General features: G+C 34.8%; 1 protein-coding gene across 7 annotated transcripts in view; it reads right to left on the bottom strand.

Moving 5' to 3' along the window:
* Window positions 1–764: 764 nt before the first annotated feature.
* Window positions 765–15,068, bottom strand: part of LRRFIP2 (LRR binding FLII interacting protein 2) — a 58,085-nt gene continuing 43,781 nt past the window's right edge. For 3 of the 7 annotated variants that reach the window (XM_086743019.1, XM_086743013.1, XM_086743014.1), the window contains 10 exons: window positions 13,716–13,886; window positions 12,879–12,971; window positions 10,643–10,735; window positions 7,237–7,338; window positions 6,855–6,987; window positions 6,199–6,248; window positions 4,797–4,917; window positions 3,719–3,798; window positions 2,441–2,545; window positions 765–1,686 (listed from right to left, as the gene is read on the bottom strand). In XM_086743019.1, the coding sequence (XP_086599145.1) occupies window positions 1,576–1,686; window positions 2,441–2,545; window positions 3,719–3,798; window positions 4,797–4,917; window positions 6,199–6,248; window positions 6,855–6,987; window positions 7,237–7,338; window positions 10,643–10,735; window positions 12,879–12,971; window positions 13,716–13,886 (1,059 nt within the window). In that variant the 3' untranslated portion in view covers window positions 765–1,575. The remainder of the gene's footprint in view (window positions 1,687–2,440; window positions 2,546–3,718; window positions 3,799–4,796; window positions 4,918–6,198; window positions 6,249–6,854; window positions 6,988–7,236; window positions 7,339–10,642; window positions 10,736–12,878; window positions 12,972–13,715; window positions 13,887–15,068) is intronic. The other 4 variants (XM_086743015.1, XM_086743016.1, XM_086743017.1 and 1 more) reach the window with 2 other exon arrangements.

The following is a 15,068-nucleotide window of genomic DNA, read 5'->3' as shown; positions in this document are numbered from 1 at the left end:
AAGAGCCAATAGCACAAACGATGATCTATGTGATCACCAAACTATAGCTGTCTCCTGTTTCATGAGTAGGCCTAGGGAGATCTGCTACTTACAAGGAGATTTCTCAGCAGGGATTTTCTTTTCCAAGTCCAAGAGGCATCCAAACTGATAAAGACAGAAAGCTTCACTTTTGCACTGTAAAGATGGTTGTTCTTTGCAAAGCAGCCCTAGTACAAGCAGAAGCACTAATCTGCTGGATTGCAAAGGTCCTGAAACCTGCCTCGCTTTGAGAAATATACCTGAAGAGTAGCAATTTGCAACAGGAAAGCATCTGAAACAAGTCCAAAAGAATTATTCCTCTTAGATCAAATGTTGGGCTCCTGCTGGCCTCAAGGAAAGTCCAACACAGGGGCAACACCACTTCAAACACTTCAGAATTGCTGCTGCAGGTGCTGCTCATTTCCCACTTGAGATGTGCCAGCCTAAAAAGAGTGGAAGTTCTTAAGAGCATTCACTGTTTGTGGAGTGTAGGCAACAGATAAAAACCACACTGTTCCAGAAAGCACCTTCTTCCTTGTACTGCCCCCATCCTCCATGGCAGTACTGTCAAAAACTAGATCAGGCTAAGAAATCAGAAAAAAAAATTCAAACTCACTATTTCAAAGCAAAAAATAAAAGATACTTTTCAAGAATATGAAGATTAGAATTTACTACTCTGCAAAGATTTTCCTCTGTCCTGTTGGTATCTCAGTATCTTATTTAAAAGAAAACACAAAACATCTGGGTTTGGTCAGTAAAGTGTCCATTTAATAAACTCCTTAGCCACAATTCCCACCCATTCCTCCCACCCTAAAATTTCAACTCACACTTAAGCAGCAGATGACATACAATTTGATGGTGCACAACAGAAGTTTTTAAATCTGCACTCTTAATACCAAGAGTATCAGGGCTTGTATTTGACAAAATTACCTAGGAACTCAGACCCATGCAAAAAAGCAGATTTTTTTTATATACAGTCCCTATTTCTTTCTTATAAATTTAAATATTTTACAAAAATGCATTTTCAAAATGTATAAAGTTTAGTGAATACCCCAAATGTATCTTAAAATAAAATGTTATCTGATTTCAAAGGTTATTTCAACAATGAAGTCTAAATTGCAGAGAAAAGGCACTTGTGCTGTGTGATGTCTTGAGCAAATATACGTTAGTTTATAATACAGTAAAACAGTGTCTTCTTGAATTCATGCAGTTGTCTCCGAGCACCAAGCATCATTAAAGCAGCCAAAAGAGATCATGATTAAACTTGATTCCACAGTTGTAAAAACATTTTCTATCGCTAAGTCGAACATACAGCATTGTGCTCCAGCTCTGACTCTAGAATCAAACGCTACAGAAAAGTTGCTGTCATTCATATGGGAATTCAAACTACATTTCATTCTCTCATAAGTTACAAAAAGTATGTCATTTAATTATGAAACTAAACCACCAATGAACAGCTCAGTGTTCAAATAGTTTGTGCCAATGAAAGTCTGTATTTAAAAACAAGCTAGGGGCTAGTTATTCAAAGAGCAGTGCATCACATTTTCAATTTCCACTTCACTGCTGAGATAAAAGCGCAGTCCTATTTGCCTTCATCTTCTCCAGCCTTTTCATTAAGTGGCTATTGGTCATCTCCATCTCTTCTATCTTATCCAGTGCTGTTCTTAGCTAAAAAATGAAAGCAAAAGTTAGGATCACTTTAAGTTTACTTGGACTTTCTGTTGTTCTTAAGCTTTGACAGAGGAAATTAAATCAGGAATACAAGTATTATATACTTTATAAGAGTGCTACGTAAGTTAAGACAGAATGCTTTCATTATTGCAGTCAGATGAACTGGAACTCAATTGTTAAAAAAAAAATATTGAGAAGGAATTGAAACATGAAACATGTACTCATTCCACAAGAGGCAGGTGCCTGCAACTCCCTATTACATGCTATTTAAAGGTAAAGTCCTCTCCACCCTTGTTACTTGCTGATAGATATATATCCCCATGTGTAGCAGGCATCATGGTAGTCACACAGCAGCTTTTATGCGAGCATGATCAACAGCTCAGTTAAATACAGCTTCTTCCCAGCTCTCTGTGAGGTGCATGCAGGAAACTTCCCAGGCTGGCACTTGACACTGGGAGCATTCAGCTCCCAGTAATTTTTATGGAAGGATCAGTTTAAAATAGTACAAGTTATCACATTTAGAAGAAAACACAACTTTCTTTTAAGGAAGTACTGCATTGAGTTGTAGTTAATATTACTTCTATGTGCTACAGTTATCTTCTGAGTGCAACACTGATAGACTTAGAGGTCTCCTCCAAAACACTTAAAAGTTGTGACTGAAGATTACAAAAAAACAGAGCTTGGAGGCAGAAGACATGGCAGTTCAAGAGTGAAAGCAGCATAGAGCTGAACAGGAAATTAAGCCAATTACCTCTCGCTGTAGCTTCCTCTTTTCAGCTTTGAGTTCATCTTCTATTTTTTCCGCATTTTCTGCTGCACTTTTATACCTTGCAACCTGCCCCTCAAGTCGACCAATCTGCAAACCCAAACAAGACAAAAAGAATGATTACTCAGGTGTTCCAGCCTGAGCTCATTTGCCACCAGCTGTTCTTCCCTTTCTGAAAAGTCACCATAACACAAGGCATCCTGTGAATTATCCGTATCATCTCCCTCTGGAAAGGGAGTTTAACTGTGTTAGCAGCAGCCATCACTGCAAATAGAGTGCTTAAAAGAATGAATAAAACAGTAAAAGAAACTGTGGGCAGAAACTTGGAACACCCTTCACTGCCTGTTGCTCCCTGGCAAGGGTCACAAAAAACAGTAAAGAATGGAACAGCATAGGACAGCTGAGAAGATAGAGATGGTTAAACAACTAAGTAGAGAGAGAAGAGTTGGAAAAAGAAAAAAAAAATAATCAAGAACTAGGGAACACATGGGATTAAAAACCAAAGCTGGAAAATTGAGAAGTAGAGACCATATGAAAAGGTGCAAAGTAGAAAGGAGACTGTAACTGTTACCAGGAAATAAAGCAGGAGGTCTTGAGCTCAAACACAGAGTTCAGCATTGAAGAGGGGGCTCAAGACAAATCCTAGTTGCAATTTGCAGGTGTCAAAGCCCACTTGTTGGACTATTATATGTATAGCTCCCTGCTACCCCCAAATCCATACAACGTGCTAGTAGCCTGTTGCTGTGCAAGAGAGACCAACTATGCATCTCTGATTCAAATTATAATCCTTTATGTGATTTTTAGGTGATCTATAGAGATGCTGAATTATAATACCATGTTACTAACTTAGAATCAAAGTGCGAGTAAATCAGGGTGAGATATAGATACATGTATAAAACCAAACTCTTAAATTTCAGAGAGTAAATTATGTACCTTCCACAGTCTATACAACTTTCTTACCAGTAATTAAGCTACATGAACTGATGATCTTGAACTAGTAGCTTCAGTTCCTCTTTATATTCTGCTGTACATTCACATCTTAGTAAATTAACTCCAAATTATTTTTCCTTTATGGTTAGACTATGCACAGATATGGGATTGCAAGAAATATGAAAAAAAATACACATGTAATGCCATTTTGTGAAAACAGACAATGAATCAAATGATGAAATATGTTTTCATAGATTTCATTGAAAAAAGTACTGTAAAAGTGTGCTGAGCAAGTGTAATGATAACAATAAATGTGAAGAAAGACATACTTACATTTTGTTCCAAGGTAGTTATATCTTGTTCAGCTTTTGAAAGCTTAAATTTGTATTCACTGATTTGTCTATTGGCATCTCCTAGACAAAAATTGACATGAATATATTACTGTCAGTTTTCCTTTTCATTAAAATTCATTTTAAAAGACCATTTTATTGAGAAACCTGTATACAGGATTATAAAGAGGTAAATGTTCTTCCAGAAATCTTGAGAGTATGAAAAAGAAATAATGTTGATGTTATTTAGAGAACACAACTACTGTTCCTGTAAGAATGTGCATTAGATCTCAGATATATAAATAGATACACAGTTTTCAGAGCACATATTTAGATCAGCAAACTCATCTCTCAAAAAAGAGAATCAACACAATAACAAACACACACTGCAAAATGGGTCAAATCACAATAGACATAATACCAGCAGCATTTAGCCTAGACATCTGTAACAACATTTGAAGGATAAGGAGCACAAGGCTTGAACCTGCCTAACAAACTCCAATGAGCTTTGCAAATTATATTGGTGTTATATTTTAGCCCTGACATTGCCAGTGCTCTGTTCACATTCATTGCCACAAGCATATTAAATGACAGTCTGTCAAACAAGTACAGTTTTCAGCTGAAGAAACAGCCTGCCTGAAATGTGAAGTAGGTTAGTGCTTCTATGTAGCAACACTGAATATTGTGTTAAACTAATATTTTTCATGTTTTGCTTCAGAGAATAATAGTATTTTAGATTAAGTTTCTGTATCAAAGATTCAACAAAATTTAAAAATCAGGTAAATATATTAACAAAATATCTCAGCTGAAATTTTATCATCTACAAATTGAAATCATTCAAGTAGTGGCAACTCATTCTAGGCAAGGTCATCAACTGAAAAATAACTTCCCAGAACATTGTTATTCAACGCTGAAAGAGGCAGATTTTTAAGCTATTCTGCAGTGATAAGTTTCCTGCAAGGAGATAAACTGACAAAAAAAAAAACAAACAAACAGAAAAAAAACCCAAAAAACCTATCTGCTCAACAATATATTAATATACATTCATTCAGAATACCTTTGAACAGTAACCATATACCTACTCTGCATTTCAATTAGCTGCAAGTCAGAACCATTCTCTAAGCCTATGATATCTGGATTCATGACATCACTTTTAGAGTATTTCTGTCGTTCTTCTTCCAATTGCATCTTCAGTTTTCTAACCTGAAAAAGAAGTGTTCTTTTGTGAAAAAGAGACTGCATGTCAATACACAATCCAAACCCACCAGTTTGGTCAGTGCTGCAGGCAATGCTCAAACACCTCTGCAAAACTCTTAACAGAGTTGCCTTTCCAGAAGAAGAGGCAGCATTAAACTCTGTTTATGCATTTCTTCTGCAGTTTACCTTTCACACTCTAAACATGTAGGAAGATAGTGAACAATATCCTGGTGAGTTTACAGAAAGAATAATCCACAACATTTTTGGGGTCCTCTCTTTTACTCCACCTGGAAGCAATGGCCCTAGGCAAGTCTGTAGTGCACATTAGTCTTACACAGTTCAATTTTATGCTACACCAGCGGTCTCGGGATTTTTCCAGTAGTTAGGGAATATAGATTCCTCAGCTATGTCCTCTGTCACTGGGGTTTATGAAAGAAGTGGGAGCTACATTTTTGCCTCTTTTATCAAAATATTGCCCTACAGATTAGTGATATGGTAGTAATACTTGCAGAACTCCCATTCATTATATAAATCAAAATATTTTAACTCTGATTTTTACAATTATATGGTGATAAATATATGTAAAGATGTATATGCATTTATATACTTATATTTAATAGCTTTTGTTCAACACTCTAATTTATTGGCATTCTAAACCAAGTATCTATACTAAAATTAAGGTACATTCCCAACAAAAACAAATGTTGACAACACCACCAATTTGCAATGTGTTCAACTAAAAGCACAAAAACTACGGTATTTCTAACAATTGTTCAATGGCTGTATTTTTTTCTTGAGTTCTCTCTTCCCAATACTGAAGAGTATTAAATAAAACTACTTCAATAATATTGTTTTTCTATTTGAGTAACTGAAATTATAAAAAAAATAGTACCGCTTAGCAATTTGGAAGAAAGTGCCACTTCAGCTTATGAGAATGACATTTTACTGACCTTACTATTTCTGTGTGGGACAAATTAAAAGAAAGAACAACTTTACATATGTGCACTAATAGTAGAGTCATCAGCAAGTTAGATTTCAGCTAACCAGTTTGTTAAATGAGGGTTCTTTACCAACCAAGATCAAAGTCACATGGATAAGGACACTAGTGAGATGAGCTGATAATTCCTGGCACCCAGCCAGTTAAGAAGTTGAGTATTTTATTTTGCTTTAGTGCCTAAGTATTTGATTAAGCCTCTTTGGTGCTTAATATTTCTTTATTGCTAATACATTAATAGACTGCAAAGGGATACACAAAGGTCTATTTCTGAAAATCATAGCTTATTTTACCTGGGACAATAATTCCTCCTTTTCTCCAGCCAGTTTTCGTAGCCGGACATCTAAAACCAAAGAACCCAATTAAAAACCAGAGAAGTCTCTACGTACATATTTTTAATAAGTTTTTCTTAATTTTAAAATAAAATTATCTTCAACCTTAAAGCTAATAGCACTGGGAGCGTAAAACTTTGATATCTCACTAATAACAACATACCAGCCTTCAGTTAATAGCAGAAAAACAAAAAATATTTAATTCAAATCATTAGTTATACTAATATTGTTTTCTATAACAGAAGTTCTTTCATTGATTACACATTCTTTTAATTTTTTTTTTTTCATGAAACACAACAGAAAGCATACTAATCTAAAAGACTACACTTTCAGGCAAGATATTTTCTGTCAGTAATAAAACAGAAATTGGACCAAGAGACCTAATTAGTTATAGACATCCAAGCACATACTATTATTTTTTTTCCCTCAAAAGTTATGTGTGTCTTTTTACTCAGCTTAAAAAAAAAAAAAAACAAACCACAATCTAGAAAATTGTGTAAGCATGTACTCCAGAAGCATCACAGGTGTCTTTTTGTAGCTGTAAATCACAACCCACTGTGAACAGGAGGGAAACAAAGACTTCAAATGTTCTATAAAGTATGTTAGGATATTTTTACCTAGTGGTCCTTCTCCTGCAGATTCCAAGACTTGAGCAGCTTCCTGTGATACAACTGTTATTGTACCAACCACTGATTCATGGTTTACATCCCCATTTGGTGTGCCATCTGGAATTATAACTAATCCATGTTTCTAAAAAATACAAAAGAAAAAACCTACTCATAAAAGAGCAGTGCTAAAATATAATTGGACAGAAAAGTTTTTAAAAAGCTTCTCAAGTTGATCACAACAGTTACAACAAAATGCACCATTTATCCTACCCTAAAGTCAGGTGTTGAGACTGCACAAGAATAGTAACCATTCTTCCTCTTTTTCATTGACCTTGATTTCATGCCCCACTCCTGGATTTCTATTACTGTAAAGTAACTACTACCAACGTACCTCTCCTCTCTTCATTGTTTCCTTCAGGTCAGCCAATTCCTCTCTGAGCTCATCTCGCTCATTCTTAATGCAGTCAAAGTAATCTTTCTGTCTTTCTAGGGCCTGGGTTCAGGCAGATAGCAAGAAAAAGAATGGCACAGAGAAAAAGCATATGACAGACAGCAGAGAGATTTGCCACAAGTAAATACTAAAGAGCTTAATAAAAGTAAAGAAATTAAAAGAGGTATTTAATATATATAAACATACATGTCTGAGAACTACCTTTTACAAGTCACATATCTAGGCTCATTGCTGCGTGTTTGTCATGACACGGTTTTTTCCCAGGTGAGTCTTAGTAGATTCTACAATAGCTTTTAATTAGTGGATTCTACTTTTGGTAGATTTTGGTAAACTAATTTGAATACCAAAAGAGTAAGCAATTCTTCTTGATACAGGCACTCTGTGGCCAGAAATAAAATTTGCTGGAACTAAATTGGCAAAAATCCTAAACTATTACATTAATTGAACTAATTCCTCTACCTTTTATAAGGTACAGAAGTAAAAATCTTACCTTGTACAAGGCCTTGGATATATAAGCCTCTCATCCACTTACAAATACTAGTTTATTTACTACTTGCTTCAGTATTACAACCACCCTTTACTAAAACTGAAGCAATCAGTTTTAGAGGGGAAAAAAAAAACAAAACCAGGGAACACTAGCAGTACTATTTCAGCACAAGAAAGGATTGTAGCTAAAAGTGCAATATGGACGTAGTTGGGTTTGCCTACCTATGCTGGAGCCGTGTTTCCTGACAGTTAATCAGACATTTTCACTTGACTGGGCAGCATCCCAGTATTCCATTCAAATTCAATACTGCATGCATTACAAATAATCCTCACCATACAGTAACTGCAAAAGTGTACACACCTTTTGCCAAGACAACTATCCAGCTAAACCTTGCATCATGCATGAATGTTTAGGAATGGACTGATACAACGAAAGAAATGAAGGTGTATACCTTTGCATTGTAATTGCTCCACATAACTGCAGGATGCTGAATTTTAGTAATTATCTAGAATCTGTATACTACAGACTATTCAAGATGTGTGAAAGCATTAGCTGTCACATCACAGTTTAAGAATTCACAAAATGTCCTTTTATTTCCTAACACATACTAGATCCCTGTAACTATGTTATAAACAGTGTGAAGAACCTTAATTACTGCATCCTTTTGTGTTCCACTCAAGGATAAGATACACCTTTTCCAGTTTTGAAGAATAGCAGAGATGGAAAGGGAAGTAAGCTCACCCACTTGAGAGAACGGACACAAGGGCCCAGAATCACACTGCAGACACAGGTCTTCTGTGCACTTGGCAGTGCCCTGTGATGCTGCTGAACTTCCCAAAACATCCTTTCTGTCCTCACCCCCTATGCACAAGTGTTTGAAATCAGAAATTTTGGATAGGGAAGGAAGTGAAACTGGTACAACCATGTATCTCTACTTATGGAAAGATTAGTAATCATTATTCAATGTTGAAAAATTTTAGTAACACTACTAGTGTTTGTATCCTCAGGGGTTATAATATCTGACATGGATTTTCTACTAAATCTACTCCTGCAATTCTTCTGTCATGGGGCAGGAGGGGGAGGGAATAAAAGTCAGGGTAACTAATCTCTGCAGGTATGTTTTAACAGACCAGTGATTAAAATCTGATCACTTGGCAGAAAGCAGATTTGTCTGGGGTCCTATTCTCTAAATATTAAAAAAAACCTTCAAGAAATCTATACTAAACTCAGACACACCATTGCTAATTTTAAACTGGCAATGCATGTACAATTTGGAACCACCAAACAGTAAAATAACTGTATATTTCAGGAATATAACCTGGAAGCTATAGTTCAGTGTCCTCAAACTGATCTAATTTAACACCAAATACAAGTGCAAATTTCAATCACTTTGTAGAAACACAACAATCTAAGAAGGCAAATGTAAAACAGACTCATGCTATCTCTGTTCTGCTTGCCTCCCTTTCTTCTGCTGAGGCAGCATCAGTCTTACATACATAGTAATACTAGGTTACAATTCTAGTTGTAAACTGCTCCTTTGTGAAGCTTCTCAGAGACTTCTGAAACTGGAATAGAGGTAAAATTAGCAAAAGTACTCAGTACTGGGAAGAAAGACTTAAAAATTGAGAGCTAAGAAAAATATGCACATGTTTTTAGATAACGGAAGTGAGAAAAAAAGCAGCATTTTTACATCTTAAGAACTAAGAAACTTCAATTCCAAGATTGAAAAAAAAAAAAAATCAAAACTAGAAAAAAAATCCAATTATGATGTTTACAAGAACACAAAGTGGCAGAAATATTTTGGCTACCAGAAAAAAAAAGTTTTTTGAACAACAGATAGATTATATGTTCTGTGCTAACTCTAGCAACGTATCTGAAAGAAAAAAGTGCTTGCACAAAAAAATTGCCGGAAGTGGGACAGTCCAGTACACAAAGGTGAAGTATGGAAAGAATATGATTAATTAAAGCAAAATAAACCTCTCAGAAGAAAACTTAAGAGTGTTGAAATATTATTTTATGATGGAAGAGAGGATTGCAGTATGGATTGATGGACTGAAACATGAAATAAATATGGACTGAATAAAGACAGTGTAACAGAGCTTTTTTTAACTGGGCACCATCAGTTAAAAGATAACTTTTCAAAATGACTTGAACTCCAGCAAATGTAGCAATTTTCAAATAAATATGCATTTGTCTAAATCTAGTGTAAAAGTCATTTAGTTAGAGAGAATTGACCCTAGAGTTAATAAAAGGTAGAGGATTCCTTTCTAAAGACTATCCAGCTGTCTCCCTCTCTCTACCAGGCAATCTACTTGTAGCCCAGAACAGCCACAGGTTCAGAGCCATGTTGTTACCACGAAGGATCAGGCTGACTCTGAGACAGTTTTACCACTCCTGTGCTGCCCAGAAGCAAAGCTGACAAACTCTGCCTGACCTACATTAGCTGTGTAGAGCGTATCAACTCAGTTCTTCCTGAAAGAAGAAATGTGTATAAAATTGTATTGTTACTATTTCACTATGGATCAATACACAGACCCAGGTAATTTTAATGTTTGTTAAGAATAAGGAAATGATGACTTTTTCAAGCCCTGATCACAGGTAAAAGTATTTTGTAAGAAAAATTTATATTTATGCATTACAGTTTATTATGTTATAGATTTAATTAGTATTATTCATTATTACGTAAGTAAAGATGAAGTGGAGCTCACTTTCTAAAAAAGAAAGACAGCAAAGCATTTAAAATATTTAAATTGGGAGTGGCCTTCATTTCTTTGCAGTACACAGTATTCCTTAGGGGGTGGGGGGCATCCATCTACTTCTAAAATGAAAAAATACCTTTCCCCCATATTTTTTTCATACCCCTATTTTTTTATCTTTCCAATTAATTGTCTCCTGGAGATCAAACACCTCTTTTGTTACGGAGTCTATATTCTGCTGCATGCGTTGATTCTCCTGTAGTAAACAGGATGAGGAAAGAATAAGAGGAAAGAAGTAAGGAAACAGAAAAAAAAACACATTAAAATAGATAAAGGAAATTAAATACTAAAAGTCAACCAAAGAGTTTATGAGCATGAAGTTAAAGAAAAAGGGTGCTAATAAATGTAACGTAATATTTCCCCTTATAAATTAATGCAAGAGAATGGTAATTAATTTTATTCAATCACTTAATGTTGATGGGAGAATTTAGTGCAACTAGAGCTACTTTTCACTAGTAACAGTTCCCATTGCAGACTCTGAATAACATCTTTTCTTTAGAACACTACTTACTTTGTGCTAATTTCCAGATACCTTCAAGTCCTGTTTGAAAGTGAACACTTATGTTAACAAGTGGTTTTACTAATGCTTTACAAAAGAGAAAACCTTCTTGAAAGTATAAAGAAGGAAGTTTGAATCAAGCATCTAGGAAGTGAAATACAGCTGCTGACTGCTTTCTGATACTATATTAATACATATCAAGTGTGGCCCTATTTTTTATCTGAGTAACACTGCATTTTGCTGTTATCCTGTAAATAACTAAAATTCTTTGCTACGCTTATATAAATATATATGAAGATAATATAAGAATTTTTAGGGCTAGAGATAATTTTTTGCCTTCCTAATGAGTGGACTTTATTTTATATCTTGGAATGGAAAACGTTGTCTTTCTGCAAAAAGCTAAATGGCTTCAGCTAGATTATCTGTTAGTGTTAATAGCTGGGGAAGTTACTAAAATGGTAAATATGGGGCAAACTGTCTTTATCTTTGAAGGGACTGCATGCATTTGGTGAATATTCAAAATACATATATTCTGTACTCTATCAAAGCACAAACTCCAGACAAATCTATTATATATTCTTGATTCACATACTTAAAAAAAAAAAAAAAACAAACGAAGCAAAAACCACCAAAGAAGAAAGTATAAAGTGTTTTTTTCCATCACAGTGAAGTCAAAGAGAATCCAGAACAAATGACAGAGCTACCATCAGAATTTGCCCAGTTTTTGCTTGTCTGTATTAATCTGCAAAATGCTGCTTCTTAGGCTAATCTTACTCCTTTTCTTCTGCTAGTAAGTCATATCAACTCCAGTTCATGAAGTATATTAATTTTCTCAGCAACCATAACAGATCTGGGACTTTTCAGAAGTCTTCTGGAATTACTGTACTACTGCCTTGAGAACACAAAATCTTAATGGGGAAAGAAATTGATCAATAACACACAGTACTATATAGCTTTTGAAAACCAGGCAGTGGAAACTTTGGCCCATACACTTAATCAATTTTTTACTGAAACCCAAAGGCAGTGGGAAAATTATGTACTAACTGAACTACAACTTACAGTGCTAGAACCAAAATCAGTGGGAAACAGTCACCCATTGTTGAATTATATATATACTATATAATATATATAGTATATATAATGTCAATGTTGCTGACATTATATATTATATTGTTGACAATATATATCTTTGTGGATCATTTAAAAATTAAGACTGATAACAGCTCTGGGATTTCGGGGCACATTTCTTCTGGAAACAAATGAAAGGAGGGAGAGGGGAAAAGAAGAGGGGGGAGAACGGAAGAGAAAGTAACACACCACATATCCAGCAACATGGTTATGACCCAATAACATGCTGACCAATGTTGCTATGTTTATGCTTGACTGATAAGCAAACAAACATTTGCTACTGCAAACTTCAGTGGCTGATGCTCACAGAAATCTGAAGTAACTGAAAAGGAAACTTTTGGGAAAGGCAAAGAGTAACATTTGGTATTATCCATGCGTCTGAACTTCTGGCTATGCAAAAAGGTTTTGGCCATACAAACATTAGTTCTGCCCCAACAAAGAAGGAAAGATACAAGGAACGTTCATGAGAACCACAATTGTCACAGGAATTAAGGATCTTTACACATCTGAAAACCTTGCAGAGACATTTTCAACTCTATAAATTAAGAGACTGATAGCTTAAATGCTACCCACTGAAACAAGATAAATTCATTCTTAAAAATGAAAGATAATACTTAAGCTCATTCTGTGTATGTTGGTCGTGTTCCCATTCAAATCTCACATCATATTTATTTGCAAAAGTTCTATCATGCACTCTCTCATATGAACATACCTCTATCAATTCATCTCTCTGTCGAAGGCCCTCTTTAAGTTCATCCAGCTTATGCTGTAGAACACTGCACATGTGTTTCTGTCTTTCCAACTCCTATAATAAGTAAATTAATGATTTATTTTTATTTATTTGGGGTTTACACTCATTTTCAATATAAAGTTTAAAAAAGTTAGTAATAGCACTTAACATAATATTACCTAAGAAATTACTGCAAAATTTGAGGAACTCTTTGTACCAAGTGGCTAAAAATCACAGAATCACAGAAGTTCTGCAGATACATAGTATACAGAAAATCTCATTTAATGAAATTTAGAATGGAGGGAAAAGATGCCATAAAGGTTTAAGCACAATATAAACAAGAAAAGCTGAGATACTGAATTTATCTTAATATTGCTGGAAAAAGCTACCACACAGATCTTCCCTTACAAAAAAGGCGGGACTGATCATGTCCTATTTGATTCAAATGTGTATTTTATCATTAGTGTACTTCATTAATAAAATACAATTTGCATTTAATTGGGGTAGTGGGGCTGAGGTGGTGATGTGTGGGGTGGCTGGAATGTGTTTTTTGGGATGGTGGTTGGTTTAGTTTTTGGGAGGAGGGGGGAGGGAGTCATATTGTTTTTTTAAAAAAACAAAACCAAACACTATACTGAAGACATCTTTGGCCACTGAGATAGACAGACTTTTCTACTAATCCAAAAGTTTTCAACTGTTCTTACTAAGTAATCCAGGCTTCTATGGTTTATCTTTACAATTAGGAAAAAAGGAAAAAACAAAACAAAACAAAAAAAAACAAAACAAAACAAAAAAAACCCAACTCTTACAAATCAGTACCTTTGACTTCTCTTCATTCTCCCTATAGAACTCTGCTATCTGTTCTTCTTTCTCCTCAATGACGTCCTTTAAAGTATCCACTTGGTAAACCAGGTTGTTTTTCTCATTGTCTAGTTGAGCATTGGAAACCATAGCTTTCTTGTACTTCTCTTCAACTTCAGCTAGTGAATCCTATAGACAGTAGAAAGGCTTACATTAGTCTAACTTTTTGATGCATTATGTTAAAATACCACTGTAATGCTGAAGAGTGCTATTTCTCATACAGTAAAACTATGCAACCATTTTTTTTCTGGAATTATTATTCATGCCTTCTCTTTAGAAATACTAAGTCACAGTTCAATTTCCATTATTCAGGTTAAATCATACACAGAAATGAAAAGTTATCATTACAAAAGTATGACAATTACAAGATAATATTCCACTTGCATTTTCTACACTGTTACCTTCACAACTTAACTCACAGGGACAAAGTAGTAATATCACAGCTTCATTGTATTTTCACTGCATGCACAAGAAAACACCTCAGAATGAGACAACAAAACTGACAGAGAACTCAGACAATTAAATTACAAAAAAAAAAAATCAAAGAAATATCTAAGAGTAGTATTATCTTAATGCTTGCCATTTAAGTATTGCTCGATGCCTCAGATTCAAAGTTTTAAGGTAATCACACTTTTTAATTAATAATGATTCTCTGTTTAAGCAGACATGTTGTCTATTTCTTACTAAGATTAAAAAAAAAAGCACGTAAAGATTCATATGCTTGATTCTCTACCTGAAGGTGCACGTATGCCTTGCTATATACCCTCTTATGAAATTCTCACATTTACCAAAAATATTTTTATCCTATTATTTTTTCAGTACTGTAACAAATGCCAACTATTCAAACAGTAGAACAACTATCACTCCAGACGCTTTTAAACATCCAATGATTTCAATATGCATGCTTTTAAAAATACAAAAAATTGAGTTTCACAGAGTCTAAATTTTAGAACTGAAAAAGAACTATTAAGCCATTCCCTTTCCAAAGTAGATGTGTACCCTACTACAAATCCCCTAGTACTTCATGTAATCTGTTCTTTGAAGGCATAACCTCCATGTTTAATTACTTGTTTTATGACTGTAGAAGTATTGGCACAGGAAGGGCACTAGGCTTGGGTTTTCCAGAAAACAGGACAGTAGGACTAAGGTCGAAGACATCAGAGGAGAAGGTGGTAACAACCTTAAGCTTCCTAAGAAAACTTTAAAAACCCAATCCTCAAACTCTGTTCCATGTTATAAAACTGCATTTTGAGAAAGCTGTCCTTAAAGTACATATTTTAACATTTATGATTTTATCAGAGTCACATGTAC

Source organism: Chlamydotis macqueenii, chromosome 2 (genome assembly GCF_036417535.1).
Source record: "Chlamydotis macqueenii isolate bChlMac1 chromosome 2, bChlMac1.mat, whole genome shotgun sequence".
NCBI lineage: Eukaryota > Metazoa > Chordata > Aves > Otidiformes > Otididae > Chlamydotis > Chlamydotis macqueenii.
Note: the sequence above shows the minus strand (reverse complement) of the source record. Positions and strands in the feature narration are given on the sequence as shown.